At 41.6% G+C, this 23,339-nt stretch overlaps 2 protein-coding genes across 5 annotated transcripts in view; both read left to right on the forward strand.

Moving 5' to 3' along the window:
* The first annotated feature begins 386 nt into the window (after positions 1-386).
* LOC146640600 (uncharacterized) overlaps positions 387-23,339 on the forward strand; it is a 28,723-nt gene continuing 5,770 nt past the window's right edge. The window contains exons 1-4 of the mRNA XM_085400060.1: positions 387-445; positions 3,384-3,557; positions 3,923-4,096; positions 10,650-10,823. Of these exons, the coding sequence (XP_085256186.1) occupies positions 387-445; positions 3,384-3,557; positions 3,923-4,096; positions 10,650-10,823 (581 nt within the window). The remainder of the gene's footprint in view (positions 446-3,383; positions 3,558-3,922; positions 4,097-10,649; positions 10,824-23,339) is intronic.
* LOC146640601 (uncharacterized) lies at positions 13,460-19,613 on the forward strand. 4 transcript variants are annotated; one of them, XM_085399980.1, is made up of 3 exons: positions 13,460-13,478; positions 13,586-13,759; positions 17,099-19,613. In XM_085399980.1, exon 3 carries the CDS (start codon positions 17,484-17,486, stop codon positions 19,164-19,166), a length of 1,683 nt encoding a protein of 560 aa, XP_085256106.1. In that variant the 5' UTR covers positions 13,460-13,478; positions 13,586-13,759; positions 17,099-17,483; the 3' UTR covers positions 19,167-19,613. The 4 variants fall into 4 exon arrangements, with proteins under 4 accessions (XP_085256106.1, XP_085256107.1, XP_085256105.1 ...); XM_085399981.1 differs by having other exon boundaries at positions 13,460-13,474; XM_085399979.1 differs by lacking the exon at positions 13,460-13,478 and having other exon boundaries at positions 13,546-13,759.

Here is a 23,339-nt window from a genome sequence, read left to right on the forward strand (position 1 = left end):
GTTGCTGCTGAGAACATGTGGAGCTGATTCATGTAGTCATGTGTCTGTGAACAGCCAATCACAGGAAGACTTTCAGAAGAAACTCAGAGGAACAGCTGAGATGTGCTGAGTGACACAAGAACTGACAACAAATGTTAAAGTTCAAATGGTGGTTTTGTTTGCAGGGACTGTGAGTGGATGGAGATCCTGGTCCTCCTCAGCTGTGAGTTCTTCCTCTGTCATGAGAACCTCAGGGGGAGAACATGTGCTCACTCTCAGCTGCTTTAACAGGAAAGAAGCTCTTTTAGATCAAAGCTGAGAAACTGTTTGTAACAGCGAACTCTGTCACCTTTCTCTCCTCAGCCTGCTGCTGGACAGGCCCATGAAGCTCTGCTGTAAAGGCTTCCATGTCCCAGGCTTCACCTTTACCTGCTGACCAAAACAGCGATGGGGAGTGGAGCAGCAGGTAGCAGAGGTGAGCCTCTTGTATGCAGCCTGTTATCTGTGGGACCAGGGAGCACGTGACAGCAGATGTTGCTGATTCAACATCTGTGTGACAGCTGGAGCAGCACAGTCTGCAGGAAACATCTGTGCATGTAGTAGACACCAAGGTTTACATGGTGGAAGCAGACGACTGACTCAAGCAGCCTCACATCACAGGCTGCTGGCTACAAGCACATGACCACAGTGACTGGTTTCACTGGTGTCTGTCCCAGTCTGTGGCAGAGATACAGGAAGTCACAGACAGCCTGCACACAGCGTTTCCTCTGGAGTGTGTTTCACACCCTGTTTGTGTTTCTCACTAACATGTTGTAGTTCTTCCTGCACACAGCAGCACTTTGATCATTTCTCCTGCTTTTCTTCCTTTTCTAGCTTTTATACACTGACAGTAACACAAAACTCCAAAGTCATCATTTGAGGAGCTTCTTAAGAGTTTCTGTGAGTTTAGTGAAGTCAGCCTCTCAACAATAAGTGTGTGTGTTGATTATCTAATGTTCAGAGAGGACTGCACTGATGTAGCATCCAGGTGAGCAGCTTATGAGCCAACAGGGGAAATTTAGCTGTATTATTGTTGTTTAAATGTAATAATTTATGATTTCATGTTCCAATATTTCACTTTTCCCAACGTTTTGTTATCATTTGGTCTGAAAACCATGACAAACAGCAGTGTTACAGTTGTTAGCATTAGCTGCTATAGAGCACTCAGTCACTGTATTGGTGTTAGCGACATGAACATATCTGAGCTAACTGTGTGTTCCAGATGTGCAGCAAACCCAACTGTCCCTGTGTTTTCCTGCTGTAGACATTATCCCCATGATGCTGACGTCCTCTGGTGGGACGAGCTCACACGTTTATGGATTCAGATGCTAACTGGACCAGACTGGTGTCAACCTTTGTGCTATAGAAGCAAATCAAAGAAGAACCAGTTGAACCTGAGCTGTCTGTAGTGGTGACACCAACACCATGTCACCTGCACATGCTGACCCAGGGTCAGTGTTGAACCTATAAGCTGTGTCCTCACAGTTCAATATGTCCTCACTGCACAGGTCAATGACATCAGAGCTGTAATGTTGTTCCCGTCTCACTAAAACTTCTGGCATAAGGTGACTTTTCTGGGTGATTCCTACTCCAGGGTCACCAGTTTGAATCCCTCTGTTACTGCTGGGAACGTGCTGCTAAAGTGCCCTTGAGCAAGGCCACGTCCAGCTGATGAAGCCAACCCTGGGCTCTGCTTGCTGGCAGTGACAGAGTAGATGAAACAGCTCAGTGGATGCTAACTCACAGCTAACAGCGCTCTGTCATGGATAAGTGAAATAAAGCTGACTGACCCACAGCTGCACACAAACACCTCCAACACCTACAGGTCAGCAGGTCCACTGCTGTCTCTGATGGGCCCAAACTTTGCTTGTTCAGCGTTTGCTGCTGCTGACTTTGAAAATCACACCAAACATGGAATCAAATATATCGACTCAGCTTAGACTACAGAGAAGCTCGGCACTGCTCACAAAACTCAAACACAAAAGGCTTTTTAAAGACAACAATCACTTTGACAGACACACAAACACGACTGAGTACAGAGCAGCTGCTGGTTTGAAGCCACAGAAATGTTCAAATGTTTAAACACACTGCAGCGTTGCAGCCGTGATGCATTTGTGCTGCTAAGGCCACACACATCAGCTGCCTTACATTTTAGTACCAGTTCATCTCTGACCATGGCAGCACAGTCTCTCCAGTACAGTGATGTTGGTGGGGACAGTGGGGACTGATTGTTCATTGGCTGTAAGCCGGTCACATGGACGTTTAACTAGTGCTTTGGTTGCTCTGTAGTCTGTTGTGCCTGTGAGCTGCTCCTAAAATGAGACAGATTATAATTGTCACCATTCTGTTAATGACTCTTATTATGTGCGCTCTCCTCCACTGTCACACTAAACACATTAAACCTTTATTTTTGTGTAAAGTCAGGATTTATTGGCTCTTCTTAAAAGCGTCATGAAGTGCAAAACTCAGCAAACATTATACAAAAGTAGATTTAGAAGCTGAACAGAAAACATTTAAAGTGACAGTCAGCACAAATCCAGCTGACATCTCCATCCAACCCAAGTCTTCATTTAAAGTCATTATAACTGTGACACACGTTTGTTACAGTATTAATCCTGCCTGATGCTGCAGGGCGAACATCATGAAACAGGCTCAGCATTTATTTCCATTATGAAACTTTATCATTAAAAACAAACCATTGTTCTGCAGTCGTCCCAGGACTGTCGGTCAAACGTTCTCTCCACATGTTTAAGTAAGGACTAAAACTTTAAATAAAGCCTAAAATGAACTGGTTACCAGTGTGAAGAGATTAAACTGGAGTAATGTCCAGTCTGTTTCATGTGCTGGTTAAAAGCCTCGCAGCATCATTCTGTACTGACTGAAGACGTTCAAAGACTGTGATGGAGCCATAGGTGATCAACTCCCTCATTCCTCCTCTGGTCTTATTGCTCAGCTGAAGAGGAGTTCACTTCTATATGTTACAATCAGCATCACCAGTACAGCTCCAAGGATCTGCAGCTGCTGGCAGATTCAGTCATGCATGCTTGATTGTTTTTCAGTCTCTCAGGTCAGATGAAGTCATATTCTTTATGAATTAGCATAAGAAGTCAATAAAAATTCAAAGCAAATCAAGATAAGCGTTTATTCTTGTTTTAACAAATATATGAGCGAGAGGGACCTTTTTGGTCTAAAGTTATAATCATCTGCCACATTTCTAATCTCTTTACTACGTGGACTTTTAAAATATTTTCTGTTCCCCCAGACTGAGTCTCTGTAACTGGTCAGAGAGTTCATTTAACTTGCCATTTGATAAGTTTGTTATCAAATTACAGTTTTTCAAATTGTGTTTTTATTTTGTTTTTTAGGCTGTTTGTCCCTGATCTCTCAGACAGAGGCTGTGAAGCTCTGTCCTCAGTTCTCAGCTCCCAGTCTTCTACACTGAGAGAGCTGGACTTAAGTAACAACAACCTGCAGGATCCAGCAGTGAAGTATCTTTCTGCAGGACTGAGAAGTCCACACTGCAAACTGAATACTCTGAGGTGAGATCAAGATATGTTGTGCTTTTCATCAATTGACAGAATTAACCAATAAGAATCCACTAAATGGGAAAAAAGTCAGTTAAACTTCTGTAATAGTTTTATGATAATTTAATGAGCAGAGAGTTATTGATCAATATGTCAGCTACTTTGGTGCTAATGCACTGCCCGGCACATGGAGCCCAATTGGCATTTGCAATAGAATACCAGAATTGATTGACCATTGTCAGTTAACAAATGTCAGCGTCATCCATTTGTTGACTCTCAGTAAAAACACAGGATTAATTGCTAAATCTAATAACTCTTTAGTGCACCCTCATTGCAACTTAACAACAGTGTTTGTTTAATGTTTATCTGTCATTTTTCAGACTGAGTCACTGTAAGCTCTCAGAGAGAGGCTATGAAGCTCTGTCCTCAGCTCTCAGCTCCCAGTCCTCTAGTCTGAGACAGCTGGACCTGAGTAACTCTGACCTGCAGGATTCAGGAGTGAAGCTTCTGTCTGCTGGAGTGAAGAGTCCACACTGTAAAATGGAAACTCTCAGGTCAGGATTTAAAAATTTCCAATGATGATCACGTTAAACCTGATCAGAGGGCCCGGTGGCGCCAGTGTCCGGCAGCCTCGCCTCTGTCAGTGCGCCCCAGGGTGGCTGTGGCTACATTGTAGCTTGCCATCACCAGTGTGTGAATGTGTGTGTGAATGGGTGGATGACAGGTTGTGTAAAGCGCTTTGGGGTCCTTAGGGACTAGAAAAGCGCTATACAAATACAGGCCATTTACCATTTAAACCTGATTTCTATTACTGCATAAACAGGAAATTGATTTTTAAAAAAGTCTTAATGTAGAAATTAGTGTCTGGGGTTTTTAGTGATATTTGTTCACTTTCTGTCTTTCATTTGCAATGAAATGTCCCATCTGCTCCTGAGTCCAAAATCTTTATTTTAGCAGTGCTTCGTCCACCAAACCTTCTAGTTCGATTCCTGTATGCTGAAGGTTTTTACAGAGCTGTTTGTTCAGATATCAGAATTTGATTTTCAGAAACATTTAGTAATAAAAATATGATCAATTGATTATTTCTGACTGAAAAGATGAAATATACAGGGAGTGCAGAATTATTAAGCAAATGAGTATTTTGTCCACATCATCCTCTTCATGCATGTTGTCTTACTCCAAGCTGTATATGCTCAAAAGCCTACTACCAATTAAGCATATTAGGTGATGTGCATCTCTGTAATGAGAAGGGGTGTGGTCTAATGACATCAACACCCTATATCAGGTGTGCATAATTATTAGGCAACATCCTTTCCTTTGGCAAAATGGGTCAAAAGAAGGACTTGACAGGCTCAGAAAAGTCAAAAATAGTGAGATACCTTGCAGAGGGATGCAGCAGTCTCAAAATTGCAACGCTTCTGAAGCGTGATCATTGAACAATCAAGCGTTTCATTCAAAATAGTCAACAGGGTCGCAAGAAGCGTGTGGAAAAACCAAGGCGCAAAATAACTGCCCATGAACTGAGAAAAGTCAAGCGTGCAGCTGCCAAGATGCCACTTGCCACCAGTTTGGCCATATTTTGGAGCTGCAACATCACTGGAGTGCCCAAAAGCACAAGGTGTGCAATACTCAGAGACATGGCCAAGGTAAGAAAGGCTGAAAGACGACCACCACTGAACAAGACACACAAGCTGAAACGTCAAGACTGGGCCAAGAAATATCTCAAGACTGATTTTTCTAAGGTTTTATGGACTGATGAAATGAGAGTGAGTCTTGATGGGCCAGATGGATGGGCCCGTGGCTGGATTGGTAAAGGGCAGAGAGCTCCAGTCCGACTCAGACGTCAGCAAGGTGGAGGTGGAGTACTGGTTTGGGCTGGTATCATCAAAGATGAGCTTGTGGGGCCTTTTCGGGTTGAGGATGGAGTCAAGCTCAACTCCCAGTCCTACTGCCAGTTTCTGGAAGACACCTTCTTCAAGCAGTGGTACAGGAAGAAGTCTGCATCCTTCAAGAAAAACATGATTTTCATGCAGGACAATGCTCCATCACACGCGTCCAAGTACTCCACAGCGTGGCTGGCAAGAAAGGGTATAAAAGAAGAAAAACTAATGACATGGCCTCCTTGTTCACCTGATCTGAACCCCATTGAGAACCTGTGGTCCATCATCAAATGTGAGATTTAAAGGAGGGAAAACAGTACACCTCTCTGAACAGTGTCTGGGAGGCTGTGGTTGCTGCTGCACGCAATGTTGATGGTGAACAGATCAAAACACTGACAGAATCCATGGATGGCAGGCTTTTGAGTGTCCTTGCAAAGAAAGGTGGCTATATTGGTCGCTGATTTGTTTTTGTTTTGTTTTTGAATGTCAGAAATGTATATTTGTGAATGTGGAGATGTTATATTGGTGTCACTGGTAAAAATAAATAATTGAAATGGGTATATATTTGTTTTTTGTTAAGTTGCCTAATAATTCTGCACAGTAATAGTCACCTGCACACACAGATATCCCCCTAAAATAGCGAAAACTAAAACTACTTCCAAAAACATTCAGCTTTGATATTAATGAGTTTTTTGGGTTCATTGAGAACATGGTTGTTGTTCAATAATAAAATTATTCCTCAAAAATACAACTTGCCTAATAATTCTGCACTCCCTGTATATTTGGTCATAGTGATATGACTCATTGCCTCACTTAAACATAAAATGTAAACAAAAATTCAAAACAATAGATTAATACAAAACAGAGTTTGACTGTTGAGCTTAAAGTGAGCTTGAATGTTATTCACTTCCTGTTTTATTTTGGTAATAATAATAATGGATTGGATTTATATAGCGCTTTTCAAGGCACCCAAAGCGCTTTACAATGCCACTATTCATTCACTCTCACATTCACACACTGGTGGAGGCAGCTACAGTTGTAGCCACAGCTGCCCTGGGGCAGACTGACAGAAGCGAGGCTGCCATATCGCGCCATCGGCCCCTCTGGCCAACACCAGTAGGCAAGTAGGGTAAAGTGTTTTTCCCAAGGACACAACGACCAGGACAGAGAGCCCAGGGATCAAACCGGCGACCTTCCGGTTACAGATGCGATTCCCAACCCCCTGAGCCACAGTCGCCCTGGTAGTTATCGTCTCTGATTTTTACTTTTACTTCCTCCCCCAACATTGTCTACATTAATTTCAGCTGTAGAAGGTTTTATTGACCGTTTGATTTGTCACTTTATTTAACTATAATTGTTGACTTATAAACTATTGCTTAAAATGTATTTTCATTAAAATACCAAATAATTTATTACTTTATCATCTAATTAGATTATAATTCTGTAAATAAGAGTGATAGTGTGGCCTGTGTGGGTTGTCTTCAGGTTCTCTGCTTCCTCCCACAGTCCAAAAACATGCATGCTGGGTTAACTGGAGATGTGTGATTGTGAGCATAAATGTTTGTCTGTCTAGCTCTGTTTCTACCTGGCTACATCACCGTGGTTACTGATGCTGAACCAATAACCTGGTCTGGATCAGGTTATGTTCAGAGTTTTTGTTTAAAATCAGCTGAAGTGCCTCATTTTCACTGATTCTTTCATTTACAGAAAGCTTTAAGTGAGATATAGATTCAGTCATATGTTACTAATATTACTTTTAACCTGAGCAGTGAAAATCCGCGGTGATCTGAAAATGTTGTGCCGGGAGTTGTGCCATTCTCTGCGGCTTCAGTGACCCTCGAAATCGAAAATGGCTGGGCCGCACTATGAATTCTGGGATATGGTGGGCCACGAAGGACACACCCGACCCATCTTTCAAATTCGGGGAAAAGGAGGAGGCATTTGTCGGCTGCATTCGGAGGAATTTGGACAGCCTTCGGTGCGTCGCTGTGACGTAATCCGTCTACAAATGTGTCCTCAGGAGGACGCAGCCCATGAATTTGTACACACTGAGCCTGCGTGCTGGAAGCAACTTAGCCACAGCTCGGGTGTGGAGGAGAAGCTGAAAAAGAAGGTTTTCTAGTTTGTAAGGAGGAAAAAACTGAGAGGACTAAGTGAAAGAGAGGCTGGAGAGTAACACAGAGCAGGAATGAATGCTGCTCACACAGTTTAGACAGTTTAGCATCAAATGTTCGAGTGAGTTAGCTCCCAGCTAACTAGCAGAGCAGCTAACTAGCAAACCAGCTAACTGCACCCACAAGCTGCGACTGCGTCTTTCTAACAAGAGCGTCAGACACGCAGACTGGTTTTCTTTGTGGATGATGATGTATTCTCACACTGATCCTTCATGATGATGCTGTCATCCACCCACTGCTCCTGGTGTTGCCAATTCCTCAGTAAGGAAAATCGCTATTGGCTGTCCTAAAAGTCGCTGGAAGTCACTAAATGATGTCATCACCTAATTTGGATAAATGGTCATGCTAATGTAATTGTAACGTACATTGTAGGAGAGAAAAATAACATCGTGGAAGCGACATAACGTGAGTAAAAAACGTCCTGGAATGCATTTAAATAAATAAATCATAGTTCTGTCTGTAACTATTACAACACTCTCACCACATTCGTTAACAATTCTCTCAACAAATGTGTTTTTCCTTGTTCTTTGTTATCCAGCTGCGACTTTGGGTATAAATGTGTCATAAACAGGATAAAGCAGTGCAGGTTCAGTGTAATCAAACCTCAGACTGAGTTCAAAATCATCACCTGTCCCTGATACCACATCAGCACCAGAACCATGATGTGTTTACTCACATTTAAAAAGGTGGAGGTCAGTGTGAATGGACTGTTGTCATTGGTCTGAATGTGCTTCTATAAACATGTGCTCTTCATTATTGATGTTTTCCTAATGAACAGAAAATGAGACTTAACAAAATCCTTCTGACTGTTTTTGGAGCAGGTTGGGTCCTGGGTTTGAGTCCCCCACTGTACCACAGGGGCTTTTAGCTTTGTTTCACAGTGTATAGAACAACAAATAAAACCAAATCACAAAAAAACACATCAAACTTTGAGGGTTGAACCAAGGATGAGGAAGCAGACTCGGCCCCAAACAGCTGGATATATGGATGGTTACCAGAGCAACCACAGCAGTGTGCTCTCAGTATATTTAGTTGTATAAAGGTGTTTGTGGTGTGTTGCAGCTGAAGCAGCCTCATGTATGTTGACACAGGGAGAAAATAGTGTGAGGACACAACAGTCTCTTCCTTCCTTGTTTGGATGTCACTGATATCATCTTCTGCTCTCACACTGACCACCTGTTGGAGCTAACATGCTAACATGGAAGCAGCAGGTATGCCACCTGTGGCAGCTGAGGTCACGTGACCTGAGTGTTTGAACCACACGTTGGAGCAGCGTTTCCAAACATCTGCACTTCAGAAGCTCCAAAGTGTGGAAACGTCACTGTGGAGCGTCTCATCGCTATCTAAGAGATTTTCTTGCCTCTGCAAAGCAAAGCTTGCCAACAGCACCATAGTTTGTCAATCCCAACCAATCAGAGCGCTCCTTATGTCACGTCACATGACTCGTGTGTTTTCCTCTTTGATTAGCACCCAAAGAACTAAAGGAAGGTTAAAAGGACGTTCAGCCAATCAAATCCCTCCTAGCAACAGGAAGTCTAGAGAGAAAATGGAGCAGAATCACCAGTTTAAATGTCTGAGTTTTAAACTGGTGACCCTCTAAAGAGGCTTTTATTGACTCTTTCTGTTTTCTTTACAGCTTTTTTCACCATTTAAACTGTTTAATATCAGATTTAGAAATAACTTTTGGACAGTTTTTCTACATTTGCACTAAAATGTGACATAAGTAATGACTTTCTGACTTTACGTTGGACTAATCTAATGACTCAGCCTAGCTATGTTGGACTGGGTGTGGCAGCAGCTCCCAGTTTGAGTTCAGGAGACAGACACCCTCTCTACTTTGAAGATCAGCTTCAAACTTTCCTTTTTGATAAAGCTTATAGTTCGAGCTGGATCAGGTGACCCTGAACCATCCCTTAGTTATGCTGCTATAGGCTCAGGCTGTTGGTGGACTTCCCATGATGATCTGCTTTCTTCTCCCCTCTTTTCACTCCTGATGCTTTTATATGTCACTACTGCATGTCTTTTGTCTTCTGTCTCCTTAGTTTGTGTTTTGTTCTTGTCTCTCTGAGCTCATCTCGTCTCTTTCCCCTCACCCTGCAACCAGTCATGGTAGATGCTCCTCCTGGAGCCTGTTTTCACTGGGAGGATCTTTGTGTCAAAGGGAGTTCTTCTTCCCACCATCACCAAGTGCTGCTCACAGTGGATTGTGTCGCGAAATCTATCAATGTAGAGCAGTGAGACAAACCGCGTCAATAAAAATAGTCAGAGTAAAATATGTTCCAGACATTAGTCACAGTTAATGGTACATCTTGTATTGTACATCTTTAATGGCTATAAACAGACACAGAACTTCTCTTTTCTGTAACAGCTTCCATACAAGGTAATAAACTTCAAGCCCTCAGGGTCTCTGGGGCTAATTATTGACTCTGGTCATCTGTTGCCAAGTAGAGTAAAATATAGTGAGACACCAAATGAGTTAAGGCCTCAGGCCTGACACATTCCTAGATTATATGTGTTGTAAGCATGCATGCAATCATCCTGTTCTAGTTTCCCTCAGCATGGATCACCTGGACAGTCACGCCAGTGAAGCTTAAGACCCTTAATGAACTGAACATCAACTCAAAATAAGCACAAATATGCAATGTGTATGAAATACTTCTGACCGTACTTGTAATAAAAGTTAACATAATGGAAGGATCCTCAAATGAACATCTTCAATAGACAACTTTAATGCAATATCAATACTGTGAGAAATATTATTAGATGGAATAATGCTGTAAAGAACATTATTAATGCAGTTATAATGATGCAGATTATATGGCAGCAATAAAAGAATTTCTGTATCTCCACAATTGTCTGATGTTTGGGGCTTTCTCTCTAATATTGGAGGCTGTTACCTTACACTGTTAAACAGCTTCAGATGACTGTTGTTGTCCATTGGTAATTGTCACTTTTAAATAAAGTTACATTGAATGGATGTAAATGGATAGATGTTATTGTGACAAAGAGAAAACGATTGTTGACAGATAGATTGTTGTTTTGTGTGTCTGCAGTCTGTCAGGCTGTCTGATCACAGAGGAAGGCTGTACTTCTCTGGCCTCAGCTCTGAGCTCCAACCCCTCTCATCTGAGAGAGCTGGACCTGAGCTACAATCATCCAGGCTACTCAGGAATTAAGCTGCTGTCGGCTGGACTGAAGGAACCAGGCTGGAGACTGGACACTCTCAGGTATGGAGAGAATGTCTGATAGAGGAGGAAGAGCTGGAAACATTTCCTGTGTTCTTCACTCACTTCCTGTTTGTTTCCTGCAGATGAGACATGAAAAATCACACATGCAGGAATATTTTCAGGGACAGACACACTAGTCTAGCTGGATAGAACATGGATATTTATGTAGGGGTCTCCAAGGAGTCTGTTTGCAGGAACATTAATTATAACTGATAAGTCATGTTGAGAGTTTCATTAAAAGTAGACCTAGAGGTCCATAAATATTTGGACAGAGACAACATTTTGTAACTTTAGACTTTATTAGGTCACAGGTGTACCTGAGATAGTGGGATAGTGTGACAAAGAGGCAGACAGGAGCAGCTAAGATTTGGAAATGGAAGCTTAAATAATGACAAACTCTACATTCACAGCTGAATTCACAATAATTTGTTCTCAAGTGCACATTTAGCAGCTAATGCTAATACTGTTTTCCTTTGCTTTCTACAACTTGAGTAGCTATTGCTAAGTAGGCCACTTTGGTCTGCTAAAGATTTGTGTGACCATGATGGAAACTCTGATAAGCTAATGCTGCTAAGCTAATGCTGTTTATGGACCCTGTTAGAATCAATATTTCATTCTTATTCTGTTGTTTGAGAACAATATTAACGTTTCACATCATTATAACACAAGAGAAAAGGATATTAGCGTTAGCTAGCTTTAGCTGCTAATGGGAGCCTACTTAGCATAAACCCTTCACATCATTATAATGCAAGGAAAAAGAGTCACTCATGGCAGCCTATTTAGCATTAACGTCACATCATTATAACACAAGAGAAAAGGGTATTAGCATTAGCTACTAGTACTTAATTATTCACCCCTAATTAGAATAAGCCGCTAAAAGCAGCCTACTTAGCATTAACTCCTCACTTCGTTGTTACCCAACGGAAAAGAGTATTATTATTATTAGCTACTATCATTTTTAATAAGTAAGAGAAAAGTGTTAGCATTATTGGATAATGCTAACTCACATTAAATTAGCATTAGCTATTTACAACAGCGTACTAAGAATTAGCCGCTCACATTGGTCATGTCCAAATTCATGGGCTGCATCCTCCTGAGGACCCGGCTTTCGCGGTCTCCGTGGGCCAGGTCCTCAGAAGGTCAGGTAGGCCGGAAGTAAACGGCTGGGGAAATGGGACGGTCTAGCCTTCTGATTAGCGTCACCGCTGTCTCGGTGGAGTTTAATAAACTCGGCCGTCTGCTCCTTGCTATCTAAAATATAACAGGACACCGGCGTAAATTCTCGACCGTCTCATACTTCTGTTTAATTAGTTTTCTGTTTGACGTTTAGTCAGCTGTGTAAAAACCAAGGAGTAACCCACCCGGGGGATTAATAAAGTTTTATTTTATCTAATCTAATTGAATAACTTTAATGTCAGGCAAACTGATTTATTCACGAACACACAAAACACTGAAAAAAGCCCAACAATAACATTTTTAGGTTGTCTAAGTGACTTATATATTACGTTTAACCCGAGCAGCGAAAGTCCGCGGTGATCTGAAAATGATGTGCCGGGAGTTGTGCCGTTCTCGGCGGCTTCAGTGACCCTCGAGTTCTCGGCTAGTTATCAAGCTGTTGGGTAACAGACGTCTCCGAAAACGTCGAAGCACTTTTGCAAATATGCAATATCTTGATTAACCGAGCATATATTTGATGTTTACACAGCTACTTTCTCGCCTGAAAATATGTTAAAAGTTTATTTTGTGACCCAGAAGGATTAGTATGAGTAATTTTAAAACTTAGTAGCTGCCGCCATTGTTGGAAACTGGAGTTTGGCTGGGCCGCACTATGAATTCTGGTATATGGTGGGCCACGAAGGACACACCCGACCCATCCTTCAAATTCGGGGAAAAGGAGTACGCATTTGTCGGCTGCATTCGGAGGAATTTGGACAGCCTTCGGTGCGTCGCTGTGACGTAATCGGTCTACAAATGCGGCCTCAGGAGGATGCAGCCCATGAATTTGGACACGACCATTGTTAGAAAGTAAGGGAAAACAGTTTTAGCAATAGTGCGTAATGCTAATTCACGTCAACGTAGTATTAGTTAATAAGGGCAGCCTACTTAGCATTAACTGCTCACTAATATAATGCTAATTCACATCAAATTAGCATTAGCTGCTCAAGTTGTTATAAGGAAAGAGAAAACAGTATTAGCATTAGCTGCTAATAATTATTCACCCCTAATTAGAGTTAGCCCCTGTTAAGAGAATTTTTATTTTAGTTAAATCATTAAAGTATAATCAAGTAGAAACAAGTATGCCTTATAATCAAGTGTTTATATATTTTCACACGGTAAAGCTTACTGTTGAAAAGAACACAATGTATTCCTTGCTTAAGTGTGTGAGATGTTTGACAAAGACAGGACATATACATGCATTCTTTACTTCAGTGTCTGCGATGTCAGATAAGCATGAATACTGCTGTGTCGTTGTTTTTCAGTTTGTGTGCAGAAGTTAGATAGCTAAGACAATGCCTGAGCTCTCCCCTCTTCAGTTGAAAGAGGAAGTATTATGTAACCCATTTTGCCTTATAAATAAAGCGAGTAAACGGTGCTCGGTGTGTTAGTCTGCTCAGAGACTCTCACCCGTGCGCACGTCTTTGAAACTCTGAGTCGGTCTGCCAGTGTCTCATTTCTCTCTTACTGTGTTTGAACAAATTGTCAACCCTTGACATTTAATTGGTCCTTCGAGCCGGATAACTGACTGTTATTTTAACGTCTAGTTTTCCACAGACGGTCTCCATCGGATCCTGACGTCGTGACGCCTGCGCTGGAAGAAATCTGATCAGTAAAACGAAAAACCCGGGAACGTGAATTCGATCTCCGGTCAGCGTTCGGCCTTCACGGCTCCAGGACCCGATGAGCACCGGATCTTAAAACGCAGCGCCACAGTAGAGGTGAATATGACACGCATTCCACCAAGCGCTAAAATACGTTGATATTGAGATTTTCCTTTAAGTAGTGTGTAAACCTAGGTACGCCGACAGATCTCAGTGTCCATGCGGGACCAAGAAGACGACAGGCAAGAGCGAAATTCTAGAAAAATCGCTATTAAAAGTTCCGGTCGCTCTGGGAGTGGCTGCAACGGAACAGGTTTCCGGTCACTCAAGAAGAGTGGCTGAAGGTGAAGGTGTTACACAAATAAATAGGCCTACGGAAAATCTCAATAAAAATCATAGAAACGCGCTTTGTTTGTGAGGAGTGAGTTGTTTTTACGACCCAATACGCGGTCGAACCACTTCTCAAACTGTTTTCCTGTGTACACTCACGTATTGGTAAAGGTGGAAAAAAGGGTTGTGCTTCATCACGTAAAATTGATAACCGCTCTCTCAATTAGTGGGAGAGTAGAAGGCTGTTATCGAAAACCCATTCTCACTTTTTCATGCCAAAGAAGGTGTCACAGTTCTGACGTAATTAGTTCAAAATGGGTAACTCTAAAACTAAAGTAAAATTAACAGCAGATGAAGGATGGTTGGAAAAAAACTGTCCAAATGCAGGAAGAGTCAGTGCAAATAGGTGGAGAAATCCACATAAAATTTATTGCCCAGCCTGGCAAGGCAAATGCAATCAAGAATCAATAACTGCTTTAAAGGCTGCTTTACAAAAAGAATTATTTGAGGAAAAGAGCCAAAAGAAAAAAGCAAAACGCTTAGCAGAATGGCACCTTTTCAAGGCGTGGATGGTAGAAAACGATAAACGCATTGCTAAACGTGCCCAAAAGCAGGAAACTAAAGATAAACAGAAAACTGCAGGAGAAGAAAAACCGTACCCCCCTCCTTATGCTCTTCAGCCTGCACAGCCTGCAGCAGCTGCACCTAACCTTACGTCAGCACTTCCTGTAAGCTCTCCTCACAAACCTTTTGTTTCAAATCCCTATATGGAGGCCAGACAACAACTTGATCTTATGACTAAGCATGGTCATTCCAAAAAAACAGAAATTGTAGGTCAGTTTCCAATGGTAGCCTTATCTAACCCCAGGTACGGTCAACCCACTGGTCCCCCAGACGCCCAAGGAGTCATACCAGTAGACGGTGAGCCTTTAATTTATGCATTCCGACCCTGGTCTCATAAAGACAGAGAGAATGTACTAAAAGATGTGCCACCCCTTAAAGAAGGCTTCCGGCCGTGGCGAGATGCAGTGGAATTGATCCGTCAGGGGTGGGGTTTAAATGGTCATGAGATGCATCAAGTTTTTCAAGATTTATTAGGTTTAAGTCTTCCTAGAGCTAGAGGTCAATTTACAGGAAATGATTTAAACGGTGACGTGTTGGGGCCAGACACTCCCCAATTAATACAGGAGCTTAATAACTTGTATGGCAGAATAGAAGTTATTTTAGCCCCAAGGCCAGATTATGGAAAGATAGGAGAGTGCAAACAAAAGGAAGGAGAGACAGCATCAGACTATTTGGATCGCCTACGCCCAGTTTTCAGACAAAACTCAGGGCTAAATTATGATGCCGATCCACTGTCTGCTTTTCAACAACAATTAAAAAATGCCTTCCTAAATGGTCTACTGCCTAAGATAAAAGCACATGTAGACAAACACTGGGTCACTCAAAATACAGGAACCTTGCCTGAAGCCCTACAATATGCTGAGCATGCAGTGACCTCTATTTTGCTCCAAGCGAACCTCTCTTTCCTCACGCATGCAAGACAACTTTCTTATGTGGGGATTCTACTTACACAATCACACATAAAAATAGAGAAGTGTGGCCAGCTAAACCCAAGTACACTTTTGCCGACTTCTCTGGACGGAGAACAACACTGTTGCATTCAAAAATTAGAGGAAGATACAAAACCTCGCACTGATATATACAGCTCCCCCCAGAGCAGTTTCAGTAATGTTTTTGTGGACGGCTCAGCGTCAAAAGACATTCACGGTAGAAATTGTGTGGGTTATGCGGTCACAACTGTTGATAAAGTGATAGAAGCAAAAGCTCTCAGCTCCTCAAACTCTGCTCAAAGCGCAGAACTAACCGCAGTCATCAGAGCATGTACTTTATATAAGGGTCAAAGTGTTAATGTTTACACAGACAGTCAATATGTCTATTCAGCAGTTCATCATTTCGCTAAAATATGGCATAACAGAGGAATGACAACTTCCTCAGGCAACACAGTTCAACATGCAAACCTTCTAAAAAAGCTATTAGAAGTAATAACGTTGCCAAAAGAATTAGCACTATGCAAATGTGCAGCTCATCAAAAGGATGACACAGAAATTACGAGAGGAAATAACTTTGCTGACAAAGCAGCAAAAGCAGCTGCAGAAAAACAAATTGATGTTTTAACAACAGAAACCATAGATCTAATACCTTTAGAAATACTAGCAGATGCACAGAAAACAGCATCGCTGAGTGAACAAAAATCTTGGGTGAAAGATGGAGCAGAATTAAAAGACAACCTTATGATGTGTAATGGCAAACCAGTGCTTCCAAAATCTTTGCATAGAACTGCTGCTTTAGTGACACATGGGAAAACTCATGTGTCATCAGGAGGGATGATTAATATTCTTAATAAACAATTCTATACAAAAAATTTTGAAAGTTCAGCACAAGAGTTTATCAGAACATGTATGATTTGCCAAAGACACAACGCACAGGGAAATCTACGTCCAAAGCGAGGGCATTTCCCTATACCACCGCATCCATTTCACACTGTCCACATGGATTTCATAGAATTAAATGAATCACAATCCTCCAAATATGCACTTGTGATAATTGATGTATTTTCCAAGTGGCCAGAAATATACCCAGTGAAAAAAGCAGATGCAATATCAGTAGCAAAATGTCTATGTAATCATTTTATTCCAACGTACGGTATTCCATCTCTGATAAGATCAGACAATGGCACACATTTTGTAAATGAAGTAATAAGTAAAGTTTCTGAAGCTTTAGGCTTCAGCATAAAACATCACTGTTCTTATCATCCACAAAGTGCAGGATTAGTCGAGAGAACTAACGGCACAATTAAACAAAGGTTGAGGAAATGTATGGAAGAGACTAAAAAACCTTGGCCTGAATGTCTAAGCTTGGTTAAATTATGGATGAGAATAACTCAAGGAACAGGTGGTCTAACGCCATTTGAAATCGTACATGGCAGACATTTTCCACTCCCCATAATGAGTGAGCCAATTAATAAATCTATTGCAGAAACAACAATGGCAGAATGGATGACAAAACTATTTGAGAATAAAGAAGTGAGATTAAGCAATCAACTGCCGAGTGACTTTTCTTCAGTTTCTTGCAGGTTGAACCCCGGTGATTGGATTCTGATTAAAGTCCTCCAGCGGAAAAACTGGAGTGCTCCAAAGTGGGAAGGTCCCTTCCAGGTGCTACTTACCACACCCACAGCGTGTAAGATAGCCGAACGAGTTTCGTGGATTCATCAATCCCACGTGAAGAAAGTGTTTGCACCACAATAAGACGCCGGTTCCCCTGACTCTTACGTGAACCCCTGCTGGAGGACAGGGCTGAACGGGTTTCCCGCCCTGTGCTTCCTCGGCAGTGCTACTCACGTGGGAGCTCGGGTGTGCCTGGTCGCCCTGAAGATCAGACTGACCTATCCCACCGAAGAGCAGAACCAATAATAACACCAGGGACGCCTGAATAAAATCTCAACAAGATGACTGAGGGAAACAACCTGATAAATCCAGAAGAAGAACCAGCTTCAGAATCAATGCTAGCACCAGTTCCAGCCCCAAAGCTGTTGTGCTTGGGCGCTTGTGACATCAAACGAAAACTACTCATGTGCTACATATTCTGTCTAATGGCTATCCTCCTGATGACGACACTCTTTTGGTTGATGCCCAGTGGAACCCACAAGACAGTACCAATTATTCTCCGACCTAAGAGGTGGACCCACGACAACTCGCACCTGAAGGAGATAGACAAAGAACACAACCACCCGTGGCTGAACAATGCATGGTACCGGTATGTCCATGACAGAGTGCACAGAGAAGACAATGCCGCAAACTGCTATGTCTGCTCACATATGCCCACGACAGCACTCCATGCCACAGTGTATGGAAAACCCCCAACCAAGGCTGAAGCACTCTGCATATATGACAAAGCCATTACCGGGACCTGCTCAACACCAGGAAAACCTGTGATGGTGATAGGTGGATCCATAAAGGACCAAAACAGCAACACATGCCACAACACTACACAATATATAGTCCCACAGAGTGTAAAGTCTTTAATCTACAACATAACAAACTGCACCCACCAGTACCCAAATATAAACTACACCTGCAATGAAGCCTACTGGGTGCATATAAACGTCAGCCATAGAAAACTGAAATCATTCTCAGTTGTTTTGCCACCTGACATACAACACCCAGTGTGCTTTAACTTCACAGGAGCAACCGGACAAACAGGTACGCCCCAGGGTCTGAAGAAATTAGGACAAAACCGAAACTGCTCCATGATCCTGGCGGCACCAGATTGGGATGGCATCGGCTCATCGACAGGTACATACTGGGTACAGGGCGCAGCTTGGGCGTGTGGCCTGAAAGTCTATTTCATGCTGCCACCAAACAGCACCGGACTCTGTGCCCCTGTTCTGGTATCTGACCACACCTTTAAGATGTCAGTGAACATCAACACCAGAGCTAAACGTAGCACAGGCCTCAAGCCCCATGATCCATATCTTGGTTCTGATGTACCAGATGACTTCAAACTCTGGACCAAGAGCCAGAAGGTAATACACGCTTTGTTTCCATGGATAGGAGTAGGGAAACACGCACTACGGATAGAAACCCTGGACTATCGTTTTGGATTATTTTTAAATGCTTCAACCCGCATTAATCAAGGACAGAATGAAGAAATTGATGCAATTCGCATCACTGTCATGCAGCACCGAGTGGCTTTAGACATCATTCTCGCAGAGAAAGGTGGTCTCTGCGTATTGTTTAACACTACATGTTGTACCTACATACCTGATAACATCCATTCATTAAACATGACAAATGCTTTGAATGTTTTGAAACAACTGAGAGACGCTCAGCAGCAGGACTACGTTACAGATACTCAAGGTTGGTGGGACTGGCTGCTGAGCGGCTCTTGGAAATCTCTACTGATTAAAGGCCTGTTGGCCCTTTTCAGTGTGATGTTACTATTTTGCCTTTTCATTGCTTGTATTATCCCATGTCTGAGAAGCATAATGACAAACATGTTCAAGCGTATGTTAGGAAACCATGTCTTGGCTCAGTCAGTTATGGAGGATCCCTATCGTCAGTATGGTATGCTGAGTGTGGGAGAGAGAGAAGAAAATCTCTATGACAATCTTGACAAGCTTGTTGTTTAATTATTTCACTGAATGACGTGCAAGTTGAAAATGTGACTAACAAGTGACTATGCATTGAGTAAAACATGTGAAATATATTAACATCAGGAGGGAATGTTAAGAGAATTTTTATTTTAGTTAAATCATTAAAGTATAATCAAGTAGAAACAAGTATGCCTTATAATCAAGTGTTTATATATTTTCACACGGTAAAGCTTACTGTTGAAAAGAACACAATGTATTCCTTGCTTAAGTGTGTGAGATGTTTGACAAAGACAGGACATATACATGCATTCTTTACTTCAGTGTCTGCGATGTCAGATAAGCATGAATACTGCTGTGTCGTTGTTTTTCAGTTTGTGTGCAGAAGTTAGATAGCTAAGACAATGCCTGAGCTCTCCCCTCTTCAGTTGAAAGAGGAAGTATTATGTAACCCATTTTGCCTTATAAATAAAGCGAGTAAACGGTGCTCGGTGTGTTAGTCTGCTCAGAGACTCTCACCCGTGCGCACGTCTTTGAAACTCTGAGTCGGTCTGCCAGTGTCTCATTTCTCTCTTACTGTGTTTGAACAAATTGTCAACCCTTGACAGCCCCTAATGGCAGTCTACTTAGCATTAACTCCTGACATTGTTATAATGCAGGGGAAAAGAGTTACCATTATCGGATAATGCTAATTCTCATCAAATTAGCATTAGTTAATAACGGTAGACTTCATATCATTAGCTGCTGTCATTCTTACAAAGCAAACAGTATGAGCATTAGCTGTTAATCCTTTTTCATCTAAAATTAGAATTAGCCACTAATGGCGTATTGTTAAAAAGTAAGAAAAAACATTGTTAGCATAAGCGGATAATGCTAATTCATCTCAAATTAGTATTAGCTAATAATGGCACCTGCTTAGCATTAGCTGGTCACATTGTTATAAGGCAAGAAAATATGGTATTAGCATTAGCGGCCAATTTCTATTTACCTAAAATTAGCATTAGCGACTAATGGCAATCTACTTAACATTACCTCCTCACTAATACAATGCTAATTCACATCAAATTAGCATTAGCTGCTAACATCAGCCTACTTAGCACTAGTTGCTCACATTATTAAAAGGGAAGGGAAAAGTGTTAGCATTATCGGGTAATGCTAACTCGCATCAAATTAGCATTACCTAATAACCAGCGTTTTTAGCATTAGCTGCTCACATTATTCACCTAAAATTAGCATTAGCCACTAATGGTAGCCTATAGCAAAAACTTCTTAATGCTAAATGAAGTTAATTAATGCTAAGTAGGTTTAACTGAAATTAAAGTAGTGTTAGCATTAGCTGCTGATATTGTTAAAAGGTAAGATAAAACATTTCTAGCAGCAGCGGATAATGCTAACACACATAATAATTAGCATTACCTAATAATGGCAGCCTTCTTAGCATTAGCTGCTCATATTGTTATAATGCAAGGGAAAAGAGTTGGCAAAAACAGTGTTAGCATTAGTGGATAATGCTAATTCACCTAAATTAGCATTAGCTAATAATGGCTACGTACTTAGCATTACCTACTAATATTGATATAAAGCAAGAAAATATGGTATTAGCATTAGCTTCTAATGCTTTCTCATCTAAAATTAGAATTAGCCACTAATGGCATCCTATTTAGCATTAACTCTTCACATCGCAAGTGTTCACATTAGCTACTTGTATTGTTAAAAAGTAAGAAAAAACATTGTTAGCATAAGGGGATAATGCTAATTCACCTCAAATTAGTATTAGCTAATAACGGCAACCTACATAGCATTAGCTGGTCACATTGTTATAAAGCAAGAAAATATGGTATTAGCATTATCTGCCAATTCCTATTCACCTAAAATTAGCATTACCTGCTAATGGCAGTCTACTTAGCATTAACTCCTCACTAATGTGATGCTAATTCACATTAAATTAGCTTTAGCATTAGCTGCTAGCATCAGCCTACCTAGCACTAGCTGCTCACATTGTTAAAAGGGAAGAGAATACGATATTAGCATTAGCTGGTAATATTTATTCACCCCTAATTAGAATTAGCCACTAATGGCAGCATACTTAGCGTTAACTCCATAACTTCACATCGTTGTAATGCAAATGAGGCTAACTTGCATTAAATTAGACTGCTGTTATTAGCTAATGCTATTTAGCAGTAGCTGCTCACATTGTTATAAAGCAAAGGAAAACGATATGAGCATTAGGTTCTAATGCGTATTTGCCTTAAATTAGACGTAGGTGCTAATGGCAGCCTACTTAGCATTAGCAGCTCAGATGTTATAATGCTAGGAAAAAGAGTGTTAGCATTAGCCGTTCACATTGTTATAAAGTTAAGGGAAATAGTGTTAGCATTAGCTACTCACATTTTTAAAAAAGTAAGTGTTAGCATTAGTGCATAATGCTAATTCATGTCAAATTAGCATTAGTTAATAACGGCAGCCTATTTAGCATTAGCAGATAATGTTGACCTTGGCCCACTGGAAAAGTTCAGAACTAAAGATTTAGGAGTGTTTCTCGATAGCTCTTTCTCATTTGAGAAACAAATGAATTCTGTTATTACAACCAGCTGTAAGGTTTATATTGTTGATTGTCATTTATGCTTAGAAATATTTACTCATATATGCTTAGAGTTGTATAATCGATTGCATAATGATAGAGGTTTGATCCTGAGTAGTCTGTAAAGACTCTGTGTGCCTTCCAGAGTGCTCTGGCATGCACACACCACTTGGGGCCATGAGAGAGGTCGTACCCTCTCTTACTGATTTATGGTGTAGGACAGAGGTCTCAAACTCAATTTAGCTGGGGGCCGCTGCAGGCAGAGTCTGGGTGAGGCTGGGCCGCATTAGGTTTTCCACAAGAAAGGCATGGTTAAAAAATTCCAATCTTCTCAAATCTCTTTATTTTTATTTTTTAACACAAAATATGAAAAATAAATAAACAAATTAAGAATTAATAAGAAAATAAATCAATCTGTAATACATAAATAAAATAATAATAAGATATTTTTAGTCAGTGAACTTGTGTGTTTCTTTCAGTCTTCTATATCTGCTATATTTAGATTGAAATGTCTGTATTAACAGTTCTATAACCTTCTTCTGAACATGAATGGAACACTGTAGAAAATGAACTGTTCTTCTGAACATGGCTTCTCTTGCCTACTCCTTGCTGCTAGAGACCTGGCAGCGTTTCCTCTCGCATAGCCGAGCCAGATTTGGCCTGAGGGAGGAAGCACTTGCGACCCTCAGTATGTCTTGAAGATGATCATCCGTAAGTCTGGACCTGTACTTGGACTTATTGAAGTTCAAAGTGGAGAAGAGCTTTTGGCACAAGTATGTGCTACCAAAAAGGCACATGGTCCGCTTGAACATTCGGGAAAGCCGAGGGAAACTAGGGCTCAAGTCTCTCAAAAATTGTCCAAGCTTGTCTGCTTTTCCACTCACCTCCCTGAACTTTGCTTTGAGTTCAGAGTTGCACTGCAGCTCAATGAGCTCCATTTGAAGCACAGAAGGGGCATCTTGCACATCAAAGGAGAAGGGGTCCGCAAAAATGTGAAAGGTGGCTCTGTGTGTCTTGAAGTCAGCAAATCTGTGATCAAATTCCTCCTGTAGCCTCAAAATGACATCAACATACTCGTCAGCACTGAATGGTGTGCCTGCATCCACGAGTGCCTTGCATGCTGGGAAATGGCAAAGGTTTGTCTGAGAGAGCTGAGCTTTCCAGAGCGCCAGTTTTGTGGAGAATGCTCTCACGTTGTCATAGGCAGCACTGACAAGTTGCCCCTGGCCTTGTAACGTCTTGTTCAGTACATTAAGCTCATGTGTCATATCAACAAGAAAAGCTGAGTCCATGAGCCATTTGGGATCAGTTAGCACAGGAACACTAACTCCATCCTTCTCCATGAAGGCTTCACTTCTGCTCTCAACTCAAAAAGTCTCTTTAATACATTTCCCCTGCTGAGCCAACGTACCTCAGTGAAGTCGAGCACATCCCCATATTCTGACTCCATTTCCTCTAAAAAAGCACAGAACCTTCGGTGCTTTAAGCCCCTGGATCTGATTTGGTTGATGCATTTCACAACAATAGACATCACATTGTCAAACTTCAGGCATTTGCTGCAAAGGACCTGCTGATGGATGATGCAGTGCAGAGCAATGGCCTCCTCCACGCCTTCCTCTTCCAGTTTGTTT

This window comes from Rhamphochromis longiceps, unplaced genomic scaffold, assembly GCF_057381845.1.
Source record: "Rhamphochromis longiceps isolate RC_006_pf unplaced genomic scaffold, R_longiceps_female_GT1.1 unmapped_scaffold_4, whole genome shotgun sequence".
Taxonomy (NCBI): Eukaryota; Metazoa; Chordata; class Actinopteri; order Cichliformes; family Cichlidae; genus Rhamphochromis; species Rhamphochromis longiceps.